This window comes from Prunus persica, chromosome G6 (genome assembly GCF_000346465.2).
Source record: "Prunus persica cultivar Lovell chromosome G6, Prunus_persica_NCBIv2, whole genome shotgun sequence".
NCBI classification, from domain to species: Eukaryota; Viridiplantae; Streptophyta; class Magnoliopsida; order Rosales; family Rosaceae; genus Prunus; species Prunus persica.
In genome coordinates this window covers 23,000,552-23,013,636 of record NC_034014.1, presented here as the reverse complement: position 1 = coordinate 23,013,636, position 13,085 = coordinate 23,000,552, and the positions used below count along the sequence as shown (strand labels likewise).

The 13,085-nt window shown below is 36.4% G+C and overlaps 2 protein-coding genes across 2 annotated transcripts; both read left to right on the top strand.

The window, feature by feature from the left end:
* LOC18771988 (metal transporter Nramp3) lies at positions 4,438–8,286 on the top strand. Its single transcript, XM_007205001.2, has 4 exons — positions 4,438–5,431; positions 6,041–6,177; positions 6,343–6,995; positions 7,720–8,286. Exons 1-4 carry the CDS (start codon positions 4,905–4,907, stop codon positions 7,924–7,926), a joined length of 1,524 nt encoding a protein of 507 aa, XP_007205063.1. The 5' UTR covers positions 4,438–4,904; the 3' UTR covers positions 7,927–8,286.
* LOC18775206 (FRIGIDA-like protein 3) lies at positions 9,585–13,065 on the top strand. Its single transcript, XM_007204925.2, has 4 exons — positions 9,585–9,827; positions 10,780–11,842; positions 12,059–12,228; positions 12,321–13,065. The coding sequence occupies exons 2-4, from the start codon at positions 10,801–10,803 to the stop codon at positions 12,828–12,830; spliced, it is 1,722 nt and encodes a 573-aa protein (XP_007204987.1). The 5' UTR covers positions 9,585–9,827; positions 10,780–10,800; the 3' UTR covers positions 12,831–13,065.

The window sequence follows — 13,085 nt, the reverse complement described above, 5'->3', positions numbered from 1 at the left end:
ATTGTACTGCGGATAACTCCAGACGCATAAAAACTTATACGAAACATTTGATTAGGTGCATCACACACACCTGATGAGAGAGATAGAACGAATAAATCAATTATCGACAGCTATAGCTACTTGTATTATACGGTAAGCTTAATTTGAAAGCCTAGTAAGAGGATATGTGTCACGTCCCTGGCAAAAAGTGGAGCACAAAGCAATTATGAACAAAAACCCAAAAAAATAAAGAAATAAAATGTAAAAGAAAAATATCACAATGAAGTTCTGAGAAAGGGATCTCAAGACATCATAGCATGTAACTGTATTTAAGCAAAGTTGCAACTTGCAGCCACTTCTCTCCACACAATCTACCTTTCCTTCGGCATTGAAGCCAAGTCATTGATTTGAAAGGGAAAGGGGTAAAAGGCTGCTGTTGGTTCCACGAAGAAAAAATGACAGATAGATGTGACAGAAGAATGTATATCTCCTCTCACCTTTTTGTTGGTAACTTTTAGCCACTAGCCAATAGGCTAGGATGAAGAACAAAAATGTTATTGTGGGTGCATGCCTAGGTCATCTAAACATTTCGGGTCGGAAACGGGCCAACTTAGATCCATTAGATAAACGAGTTAAGGTCCGGCTCTATTTGATGTCAACTCAGATATTTTCTATATGTTGTGAAAGAAAAAAAAAATCATCATTACAGAGTGTAACAAAGAATTTTAAAACGTACATTAAGTCAATGCTCTCAACAAATCTATATAGATTTATAATTAGACAGATGTTGATTAACATACGTTGAATGAATACTAGATGATGAGATGAGACAAATGAGGTGGCAAGTGAAGTTGTATCAACTAATCATTGAGTAATTATAAGGGCTTCTTAGATTTAGGTTCAAAATGATTAGTTGTCGTTAGACTAAATCCTCGTTGTTTTGGTTTTAGATGCAAGACCTTTGATTTTTATTACTTTTTGTTGTTGTGTAAATTTTAACCTTTGAGGTAAATAAAGAAACACATTGAAAATTCAAATTAAATGCATTATTTTATTGTAATTGAATTGTATAATTTAAAATTTGAATTATTTTCTTGTGAATATTTACCTAATATATGGATAATAAAATACAATGTAATCAATAAATATAAAGACCCACATATTATACTAATTGATGAGACAATCACCCACATGAAATTATGTACCTATGCATTAGGTAAACACCCAAATATTAAAAACACAATATATTTAATACTTATCAAGTTGATTCGTGGCGTGTAAGCATAACAACAAATTAAAAACTTGAGAAAAACAAGATAAACAAGAGATCTATTGGTGACATTTTATGTACCTAATATATAGGCACTATAAGCTAGTGTGCTTTATATTAATATATGTATATATATAGGTATAATTTTCTAATCTACATGGTTACTAGGTGAATATAAGAGTATGTACATAATTACTAGGTAAATGTGAGATTATTTACATAATTTACTAGGTAAATATAGGATTGTACCTGATTATCCGGAAAGTATGAGATAATATATAATCTACCTGACATATAGGTATTTTGTAATTTTCAAAATACATTTTGTTTGGTTTCTTCAATTTACCTAATAAAGAGGTCGTAAAGAATAAGAAAGAAAGCCAACGATCTTTTTGGGTTAAAAGAAGGAAAAAGAAGAAGAAGACAATATACAATTAATAGAATTCATGGATGCAATTAAAACAATTAAAAAAAAAAGGCAACGTAACTAATATACCAATATCGTTATGGTCATAAGCACTTAATTTGTTAATTAATTATGGTCATAAACAATTTTTTTTATGTAATTATCACATAAATTACAGTTACCCAATTCAAGGTATAAGGAGCAACATAAAAAAGGAATATAATCCTACGTGGCATAAAAGTCAATGACTTGTATTAGAGTTACTAATTCCGAGAATTAAAACCAACTTTTCAATGAAAATTTGGATCTATATCAATTTTTTTATAATTATAATTTGGAAATAGATATGACTCGGTATTATAACTCATTTACCTGTTATAATATAAATAAATATTTAATGATATTATATCATAAAATGAAAAATCTTAACCATGTCGTCCACGTATATTATAGCACAAACAAAATATATCACGTGTGCATACTCATACTGATGACTATCTTCAATTTTTTTATGAGTTGTGATGGGGTTCAATAAAATGACAACAAAGTGTATCTCAAATAAAATAATTTGAAAAAGTGTCAAAATTAAAGTATATCTTATTTAGTGAAATAAAATAGAAAATAAATTATTATTATTAGAGGAATACAAGTTTTGGCATCAAGTATGGCATCTACTTATTTCTCAATAATTTGGACTTATAAATTTGAAATATGAGATTGACATTACCATAAGAAAATGAATGGCATGGTATTTTTGGCATCAAGTGTAAGGGAGGGCATTATTTTGGGGATTTTGGATTGTGGCATCATGGCATGGACCATGGCATCTCCATATCTCACCAAAAGACAGATGGCGCTCCAAAAAGAGAAACCACTGACCGGCGACATCCATGTGCAGATATATTTAGTACAGAGAGTACAGAAAACAGTAATTAAAAAAACCGTGGAGCATTTCGAAACTTGGTGGTAGTTGGGTTTGTCGTGAAGCGGTCAGACGAAGCAGCCGGGAAAGTCCCGTGCATCCACAAGCCCATCCACGACAAAATCACAACAACACGCGTTGTCCACACACTTGGCGCCATTACACGCACCCTTCCCACGCCCTCCCAACTCTGCAAATTACTTTAACAGGCTCCCCCCTCATAATTGATTCCCACGTGGTTATTCGCGTTTGTTTTTTCACCATAAATTTATTCTAAGACTACTTTAATGTGCGAGTAAGGGAATTAAATTCAAGGCGAATATAATGTTATGATCAACTCACTTAATTTACGTATTTATAAAAATTCACTCTTTATGAACTAATTTTGTCGGAGATCCTATTCCAGTACATACATACTAAAAACATCAATTTATTAAAAAAAATTATGAACAATTTCGATATAATTATTTTAAGTAATTTTATGTAAAAGCACATATAAGGTGCTTCTTCCCAAAATTATTTAAATTAACTAAAAAATGATTATATGAAGAAGCACATTAGACATGCTTCTCCCTAAAAATAGTTATGCCTTATCTAGAATTATTCCTAAACGAATTAATATCAACTATTTAGATATCAATTAATGTTCTATTGTTTTCCAATATAATTATAATTGAAAAAAGAGATCGAACTTAAGTACTCGAGTGTAAAGATAAACACTATTAATCGACAGCAAAAAGCAAATGAAACATTATTAGTTCGGTGTTCAAAAGTTTTATTTTTTTAATCAAGTTGGTGTTTAAAGATAATACAGTACGTTAGTTTATCTAATTTTACTTGTAATTTTTCTCAAAACAAATATAACTTGTAATTTCTTTTAGATAAGAAGAGTCATAAGAATGACATGTCACTATTCTGTGGGGTCCACAAAGGGCTCTGTGTGTGGTATGTACAGTCACGCAGCTGTGATTGGATTTGATGAGTATAACTTTAAACACGAAAGCTTTATTAAACGGCGAGGATGAATGATTTTATAGACGTGAAGTGGAGGTGAAGACAGATATTTTGTTTTAGTCTAGGGTGGTGTCATTATGTCGACATATGGGCCTTTTGGTCCACCACGACGAGGAGTCGTCTGTGATTTTCTTGCATGAAGTATTATCTCAGAAAGGAAAATAATAAAAATTTATGAACCCCTGCAAAAAGAATAAAATATGACATACTAAAGGATGGGTATTGATTAAATTTTAATTTATAAACACAGCAAAGCAAAAAAAGGGTATTACAATTCGATTAAAAATCAATTTTAGATGCCTGCAGGCTGCAGTGTTTCAATAAGAAATGTTAGTTATCTTTTCTCTTACTTTTCTTATTCAGTTTATGTTATGTGCATGTATTTTATATATTAATGTAAAGTACGAATGTTTTGCTTGTAAAATGGATATAAATTTTTATGTGTACGTGAATAAATAAATTTATGAATGAAATACACACATAAATCTATATATTGATTACAAAATATTATATTTTGCTTGTAAAGAGAATAAAATCTTTATACATGAATGTAATGTAGAAAACATAGGTTTATAATATTTAATGCAATGTATTAATATTTTGTTTGTAGAATATTACATTAGTACGATCACGTGTATATTTTATACATATGTTATAATATAAGTGAATATTTAGTGATATTATTTTCTATCATCCATCCATATTATAACACGTGTACAAAATATATTACATAATCATACTATCATAATATTCTATAATTTCTCATCTTTATGAGCTTGTGTGGAATGCACACGAAATACATGGATTTATACGTGATTGAAATATAGATGGCACAAATTGAGTACAAAAGGAAAGAATGGAAAGTAATTAGCATTCCTTATGTTTCAACTAGATTGTTCCACCACACGACAAAAACAATTTCACACAAGTTTTCTGGTGCCATCAATAACGTCTGCAGAATGAATTTAGAACATTACTTGGCAAGCTATGATTCGTCAACCAGAGAATAACCTCAGCTCTATATTTAGAAATCCCAAAACGCGACAAATTGAATAAAACAACCATAACAGCAGTAACACTAAAAATAATTAAAACAAAAATTACAATATAAAAAAAAAGAAAGAAAAGAAGAGAAAAGCAAAAGAAAAAGGAAGAGAGGAACTGGCAGTTTTCCGAGCTTCATCTCTCCCATTATCCCATAACGATAAAGTTGAAGAAGCAACCCAAAGCTTGAAAATCACACAGAGACCATCGTGCGAGCGCACAGAGACAATCCGTACACTCACCGGCACGCAATTCCAGACCAATATACCATGCCTTCGACTCACGACCACTCGCAGCCACTCTTAGTCGACTCAGAACAAGACCAGCCCGAGACGGCCTACGACTCGGCCGATAAGGTCCACGTGGTCGGGATCGACGAACCGGAAGACGACGACTTCAAGACGCCGCCGTTTTCATGGAAGAAGCTCTGGCTCTTCACCGGCCCTGGCTTCCTGATGAGCATCGCTTTCCTCGACCCTGGAAATTTGGAGGGCGATCTTCAGGCGGGTGCGATAGCTGGAAACTCGCTGCTGTGGCTTCTCATGTGGGCCACGGCTATGGGGCTCTTGGTTCAACTGTTGTCGGCTCGGCTCGGCGTGGCGACTGGGCGGCACTTGGCTGAGCTGTGTAGAGATGAGTACCCGACGTGGGCGAGAATGGTGCTTTGGGTGATGGCGGAGTTGGCTTTGATTGGGGCTGATATACAGGAGGTTATTGGGAGTGCGATTGCTATTAAGATTTTGAGTAATGGGGCTTTGCCGCTTTGGTCTGGGGTCGTCATAACCGCTTTGGATTGGTATTTTGAACTCTACCCTTTTGTGTTTATGGTTCGTCTTTCTTTGAATTTTCTCAGTTCTTGAAAATCTGAATTTGGGTTTTCCTCTTTGTTATGAATTTTGTTTTTTTTGTGCAAATTAAATTTAATGTGCAAGCAATTTCTGTGGCTTTTCTTTGATATGAGTATGTTTGATTCTTTCACAATTTTCAGAGGGCCACTGGTTTCGGCGCTTTCTGTAGTTGTGTTAAAGATTTGAAGTTCTTAGTCAGCCAGTTGACTTAGTTCAGTTTATAGAAAGATGTAGTGTTGTTTGAAATCAGGAATTTGAGAGTCTATTCAAAGTGAAGGATTGAATCCTGCTTGGTTGCCTGGAAAATCCAAGATTTAAAAATATTTAATTTCTGGAAAGTGAAGCTCATTTCAACCATGCCGAATAGATTTATTAGTTCTCGCTGACTAATTTTCAGTTTTTAAGGTTCAAAAGAATAAAGTTTCTGATAGTCCAAGCTTGTAGTTTCTTTCTTTTCCTGCATTGTCTTAGAACTCAACCAAATTTTTTTTCCTTGAACTTGCAACTATTTTAAAATTGATAACTCGAAAATAATTTCATTTGTTTCCTTGCTACAGTTTCATCTTTCTTTTTCTTGAAAATTATGGTGTGAGGAAGCTGGAAGCAGTGTTCGCGGTTCTGATTGCAACAATGGCACTGTCATTTGCATGGATGTTTGGGGAAGCTAAACCCAGTGGCACCGAACTTCTTATTGGTATTGGATTCTACTCCTCTATCTGTGATTTTTCTTATCAGTTATATATATATATATATATATATATATATATATATATATAGCAATAGGTGATTCAGGCCAAAAGGGTCGTGCTACTTTGCACCTCTTCATCTAATCTACTATCATGTGGATTCCTCTTTGTAGGTATTTTGGTTCCTAAACTTAGCTCCAGAACAATAAAGCAGGCTGTTGGAGTTGTTGGTTGCATAATTATGCCTCACAATGTATTCTTGCACTCAGCTCTTGTACAATCAAGGGAGATTGATCACAGCAAGAGAGGACGAGTTCAAGAAGCTCTCAATTACTATAGCATAGAGTCCACCATTGCTCTTGTTATCTCCTTCGTTATCAACCTATTTGTTACCACTGTGTTTGCCAAGGGGTTTTATGGTACAGATCTGGCAGACAGTATAGGCCTTGTAAATGCAGGGCAGTATCTTCAAGAGAAGTATGGGGGTGGGGTGATCCCAATTTTGTACATCTGGGGTATTGGGTTGTTAGCTGCTGGCCAGAGTAGCACTATTACAGGTACCTATGCAGGGCAGTTCATTATGGGAGGTTTCTTAGACTTGAGATTGAAAAAATGGATGAGGGCTTTGATTACACGAAGCTGTGCAATCATCCCAACTATAATAGTTGCTCTTATATTTGATACATCAGAGGACACATTAGATGTTATGAATGAGTGGCTTAATGTGCTTCAGTCAATTCAGATCCCTTTTGCACTTATTCCCCTGCTTTTCTTGGTGTCAAAGGAGCAAATCATGGGAGTTTTTAAAATTGGCCCTGTTCTCAAGGTATGCTATTTCCTTTGTTCTGCATCTAGGGCATAAAGTCCATGATGGCATTTGCATTTCAAATTTTTGTATAGATTTGAACAATAATGCCTGGTGATTTTTCTGTCTATGCAAATCAGGTAGGTTTCCCTTTATACATAACTAGCAAAACGCAAAAACAAGTGCACTGCCCCATGACTTGAGAATCTATTGCACTGATAGAATAATATGGTAACTGTCGCCGTAATCTAATTGTGAGATAAATCATGGCTCTGTGCTGCAGATTTGGTGATAGAACAGCATTTTTAGTGGACAAAAGTTCAAGTGCTTCATTAATTATTCTGTAATACTTGGTTGAATGTTGTTCTTTTTCCCCCTTTACCGTTCCATGGGGTTGAGAAAAGAAAGTGTCTCACCTGCACTGAATTTCATAGTCTAGCTGAAAATAGAGTTTAGATTACTCGTTTCCCTTATGTTGATTAACTTCATTAGTGATAGGATCTATTTGATCAAGAATCAAGGAATATTCCTTTGAGGTGAATGGTTGCTTGATATCTTATTTCAGTTTCTGATTACGCTGTGGCAGTTTTCAGTTCCTTTGTTAGATAAAAGCACCTCAAATTGATTATACTATGAAGTACTCAAGCTGTTCTCCGTTTTCTTTGTTTTTAAAAATTGTTCATGAGTCAGAAATAAGCAAATTATGGTTGAATTGCTCACATCTTTTTCTTTATTGTCTATGAAGATTGTTGCGTGGCTTGTGGCTGCCCTGGTGATGGTGATCAATGGTTATCTTCTGCTGGATTTCTTCTCCGCTGAAGTGAATGGGTTGCTTGTTGGCTTCATAGTGTGTGCTTTCACAGCTGGGTATCTAGGATTTATAGTTTACCTTGTTTTCCAGGGCATCGACTTTTCAAGTTGGTGCGGATCAAAGAGGTTGCAGATCCAGTGAACTGAGTAATCACCAATGCCAACTTCAGTTGCATGACAAATCTTGCGGTATTTAGTGTAATTGCCACAACCTCAAGGGCTGTCGGGGCTACATATACACACAACTTTTGCTGATAAGAAGCATAAGCTTAGTGTTTCTTCTGTATGATAGAACTTGTTTATTGCCTTCGTTGTATCCAGAGAACAGAGGAGGCTAGAAGGCAAACTGGTTATGCTACTGATACTTGTAGTAGCATAATGCTGTAGTTGTAACATTGTATCAAGTAAATCCTGGCAAAATGTTGGAATTAGCCTTCGACACTATGTACGGAAACCATTTATTCAAGGGTTTTTTAAGGGAGCTGATTTTTCGTTGTCTCAATTTCCAAATTGTTGCACCAAATAATTACAACAAGGTATGCAACAACAAAAGAACTACCAAGCCACTAAACTAAGAGGAGAAAACAGCAAACAGATGAACACAACAAACCTAAGAGGAGGAAGCAAGCCTATGCAATGAGGGCTGCCAAGAGACATTTTGCCCAAGTGGTCACACAAATAATAATAAGATAAGACCAAACTCCTTCAAAGTAAGGGCAATTGCTGATCGTAGGAGGCTGCCAACCTTTGATCCAGCTGGCAATAAAGGGTAGGTGGTTTGAAATGCAAGAGGGGAGAAATTGCAAGAGTATTGGGAAAATTGAGAAGCCGACATTAAGTGTGTTGTAGCCCTAAGAGCATTCACAATCATGCTTTTTATTTTGTAGTTAAAATTTAACTAAAAACACTAGAGAGCTATTTTATGAGCTCTTTATAAAATTTCAACTCCAACCATGCTCCCTAGTTTAGCAAATCATAAATGATTTATTTCTTTTTTTAATTTTGCATAAATTGTCCCTCTTCATATAAAATAAAATAAAAATTAATCAGCATGAAATAAATTCTTAAAATAGCATTATAGTAAAGAAGAATTTAATTATAGGGAGCTACTAAGAGTTCTCTCTCTCTCTCTCTCTCTCTCTCTCTCTTCTCAGATTTAGGAGTTACTAGAGGTCCCTAAATGAGGTGGTTTAGGGGAGTCTATTGTGGATGCTCTAAGTCCTCCAAATTTTATTTATTTATTAATACAAGTGATAGTTTAAACTACAAGGGGATGGAGGTTTCTCACATATACACATTATCAAAGTGTCATTGGGGTTTGAACTAGAGACTGCTGGTCTACAAATTAAGGCCCTTTTTCACTAGCTAGATTTCATTGATTAAATCCTCCAAATTTTATAAGGAAGAATGTACCCTCAATCTCTAGCTCTAGGGCACCAAGCACTATCTAGGACTGCCCATCATAGATCCTGCTTTCCCATCCATCATTTGCTGCATAAATAAAATATTTTCACAACATATTTTTATTTTATTTAGACAACTCTTATCCGCACTCTAAAATGTTTTATTATTTTAAAACTATAGAACACTCATAAAAAGAGTGCACGATCACATTTTAGAGTGTAAATAACAGCTCCTTTTATTTATTTTTAGTTTTAGTATTTATTCATTTATGTTTTTGTCATGGACGAATTCAATTTGGCTCATTAATGATCAGTTCACTACCCGGGTTCGACGGATGGCCCGGCCCAACCCGACCCAAAACTAACTGCCAAGTTAAATTTGCGGTTATACGCGCCTGCATAAACAAACAGAGCCTTAGGGTTCGTTCTCTCTGTACTCTGTTGCAAGAAAGAACAAATTAGCTCGAGCTCAAGGCCAGCGATAAAACGTTTTCCAGAAATTACCGACTTCGCCTACGATTGCATTTTCATGCTTACCCATTTCTCAAATTCAAACATTCGTATTAGGGTTTCCGTACATTTTCTGCTTCTGCGCCTGTAATTTTTTAGGGTTTATATACATCTTTCTCTGCTTATCGAGGTACGCTACTACATCCCCTCTCTCTTTTTTTGTTTTGTTTTTTTTATTCATTGCTCACTCATTTTGCATGGCTCTTGCGCATGAACTTCTTGTTGAGACCTAGGTTTGTGTTCTTTCTGAGATAAAAGAAAAACGAGTAATCAATCAACTTGAGACAAAATTGGTTCTAATGGGTTATGGGTTTATATTTTATACCTTGGATTGAATGCAAAATATGTTTTCTTTCAAATTTTATTTTGTTGAGCTTGGAATTGTGTATTCACTTTTTGTATTTTAATATAGGTTTGGATGCTATTTGAGTTCTGATTATAATAAATGTGAAGTATAGTGGTATAGGAGAGAGATGAATGTTAGTAAATGTCCTTGATGTGAACATATTGCAAACAGAAACATCTGTGTAATGGCATTGAGAAGAATGACAGATTCCAAAATGAGAAGAATGAATCATGAATAGAACAGTTTTGTTCTTTGGCTCGTCTGGTGTCCTTTTTGTTGTCTTTTTTTTTTTTTTTTTTTTTTTTTTTTCTGTTAGTCCATTTTTGTACTTCTTTCTGTTTTTAATGAAGGTACTGGTTTCTTATCAGAAAATGTGATATGTCAATTAAGTCAAATGCATGCAATTTTAAGTCCATTTAATAGGAAATTGTATACACTAATGCTATCACAAATCATTGTTATTTCTTGCTCAGCATTGAATGAAAGCATCATAAACTTTGAACATGAAGCATAAACTTTTTGCACATTCAAGTTTTTTAATTCAACATCGAGAAGTATTGAATAATTGATACAGTGACAGTTTTCCAAAGTTTACCCATACTTTTTTAATAATCCTAGAATCCTATCAAGGAATATCTGTGGTTTTTAGCATTCGAGCCATAGGTGAACAGTTCCATATCTATTGTTCTGCTAACGAGAGTTTATTTTCATGTTTCCATTGTGTCTCTTGAAACAGAAGCCTGCATTTGCAGTAACCATGGTTGATGCAGAGCAAGTTGTGGAAGGTGATGCGTCAAGCTGTCTAATAGATCAGCTTGGTAAGGCATTACTGGAACTAAATGCTCACAAGGAAACGTCTGAGGGCAGGGTTCAGTGGACAGAAATTGAAGAGTACTTCCGCAACCTTGAAACAACACTGAAGAAGAGATTTGAAGAGCTTGAAGTCAAGGAGAAGAAATTTGAGGAGCAGGAAGCTGAAACCTGTGCTTTGCTTATGGAGAGAGAGGAAGCTGTTACTGCTAAGGAGCAAGACCTGTTGGATCGAGTGCAGGAGCTAAAAGATGCTGCAGTTGCTGCTATTGCAGAGGCACAAGCCATTCACCAGCCAACAACTTCAGAACCCGTGGAGGATGGGGATAACAAAAACAGCAAGGTAAGCAGCTCTCTCGGTGATACAAATTCACCAGAGGAGGAATTTCCTCATAAAACAGTTGATAATGCTGAGGGTATGGCTCTTGAGGTTAAGCCACGCCCAGAGCTGACCCAATTTTGTGAGCAGATGGATGCAAAAGGGCTTCTGAGTTATGCTACTGAGAATCTTAAAAAACTAAGCGTTATTCGTGAGGAACTTTCTCTTGCACTAGAAAGTGCAGGTGAACCAGCACGTTTAGTGCTGGATTCACTGGAGGGGTTTTACCCTCCTGATGAGACTAACCAACCAGAGGGTAAGAAGGATGCGGCCCTTCAGGGCATGCGCAGATCCTGTCTCATGTTTATGGAAGCCATGGCCACCTTATTGGCAAAGGCTGACCCAGGTGCTGATCACCTTTTGAACCCTGAGACCAAGCAGCAAGCCAAAGCAATTGCTGATGAGTGGAAGCCTAAGTTGGCTAGTGCAGGCATTGATGCTGCCAATGGAAATTCATTGGAAGCAGAGGCATTCTTGCAGCTCCTCGCAACTTTTAGTATTGCTTCAGAGTTTGATGAAGAAGAACTCTGCAAGCTTGTTCTTGCAGTTGCTCACCGCAGGCAGACACCTGAGCTCTGCCGCTCCCTTGGGTTAACACAGAAAATGCCAGGTTGGTCATCTTTTAACTAACTGACCTGATGCGGTCTGGAGGCTAAGTCTTTGTTTCCATAAGATGTCCTATCGGCCTTCGTAGTAAATTATGTTAGTTGAGAAGTCGAGGCAGGTGCAACATTCATTTTGCTACGTAATGATAATTCTCTTCTGGTAAGATGGGTTATTCGAATTTTGGATGCAGATTTTTCTGAAACTCCATAGTCTCTTGCAGGTCTTGTTGAATCAATGGTCAGAAGTGGGAAACAAATTGATGCTGTACGTTTTATTCATGTCTTCCAGCTTACTGAAAGTTATCCCCTTGTGCCACTTCTGAAGACGTACTTGAAAGACTTGAGGAGAAATTCCCAAGGCGACAACACGGGAGATGCTACTGGTGCACAGGTATATTTTAGTCGACCACAGACTCAAAGCTTGTCAATAGAAATATTTTTCTGATGATCTCTTTTCGTTGGTGTTTAAAAACAAAAATGTAGGACGATGTTAATGCAAAAGAACTTACTGCACTGAAGGCTGTAATAAGATGCGTTCAAGAGTACAAGCTTGAAGTGGACTACCCCCTTGATCCACTGCTTAAGAGGGTGGTTCAACTAGAGAGATCCAAAGCTGATAAGAAGAGAACTGGTGAATTTGGTAAACGCCAACAAGTAAAGAAGCAGAAAGGCAGTGGAAGATGGCGTGGATACCGTGGCCCTGGTGCTGCTGCTGCCCCTGCCCCCACTGCTGGTAGGCATGTGCAACCAGTATTTGGTGAGAGGGCAGCGTATGCCGGGATATCGGAGAGGTATGCTCTTGCAGGTCCACGCGCCTATGATTACCAAGTTCCCAGCCAGCCTGCATATGCTTCACAAGCTAATGATCAAAGGTTATATTACTATCCTTCCCAAGATGACAGAGTTCCACCAACATCTTATAATGCTACTCCTCCTAATTACGGCAGTTACGCTGGTAGTGGGTTGCCGTCGCAACACCAGCCGTACATGTAATCTGCATATGCAAGTATTGTAGAATAGTAGGCCAGCGTATGGCAGAAGGCGGGACAAACACATTGGATTAACCATTTTGCTTCTCCTATGTAGGCTTGTATTTTGATATGCCTTGCACAGATGGTACTTTGCTCTTCTGAATCTTAATCAACAAAAATATTTTGTTTAGCTGACATCGGCTCATGATAAACTTGTGAGAAATGAATTTGTTGTAAGAGACGCTTTGCTCACTCCATAGCAGATAACTGTAATTTG

Bases quoted from the DNA above. Each gene is read 5' to 3' on its own strand.
- LOC18771988 (XM_007205001.2), top strand. From the start codon at position 4,905: ATGCCTTCGACTCACGACCACTCGCAGCCACTCTTAGTCGACTCAGAA. The intron at 6,178-6,342 runs GTATTGGATTCT...TCCTCTTTGTAG, and splicing joins TGGCACCGAACTTCTTATTG to GTATTTTGGTTCCTAAACTT. The intron at 6,996-7,719 runs GTATGCTATTTC...TTGTCTATGAAG, and splicing joins AAATTGGCCCTGTTCTCAAG to ATTGTTGCGTGGCTTGTGGC.
- LOC18775206 (XM_007204925.2), top strand. From the start codon at position 10,801: ATGGTTGATGCAGAGCAAGTTGTGGAAGGTGATGCGTCAAGCTGTCTA. The intron at 11,843-12,058 runs GTTGGTCATCTT...AGTCTCTTGCAG, and splicing joins GTTAACACAGAAAATGCCAG to GTCTTGTTGAATCAATGGTC. The intron at 12,229-12,320 runs GTATATTTTAGT...ACAAAAATGTAG, and splicing joins GAGATGCTACTGGTGCACAG to GACGATGTTAATGCAAAAGA.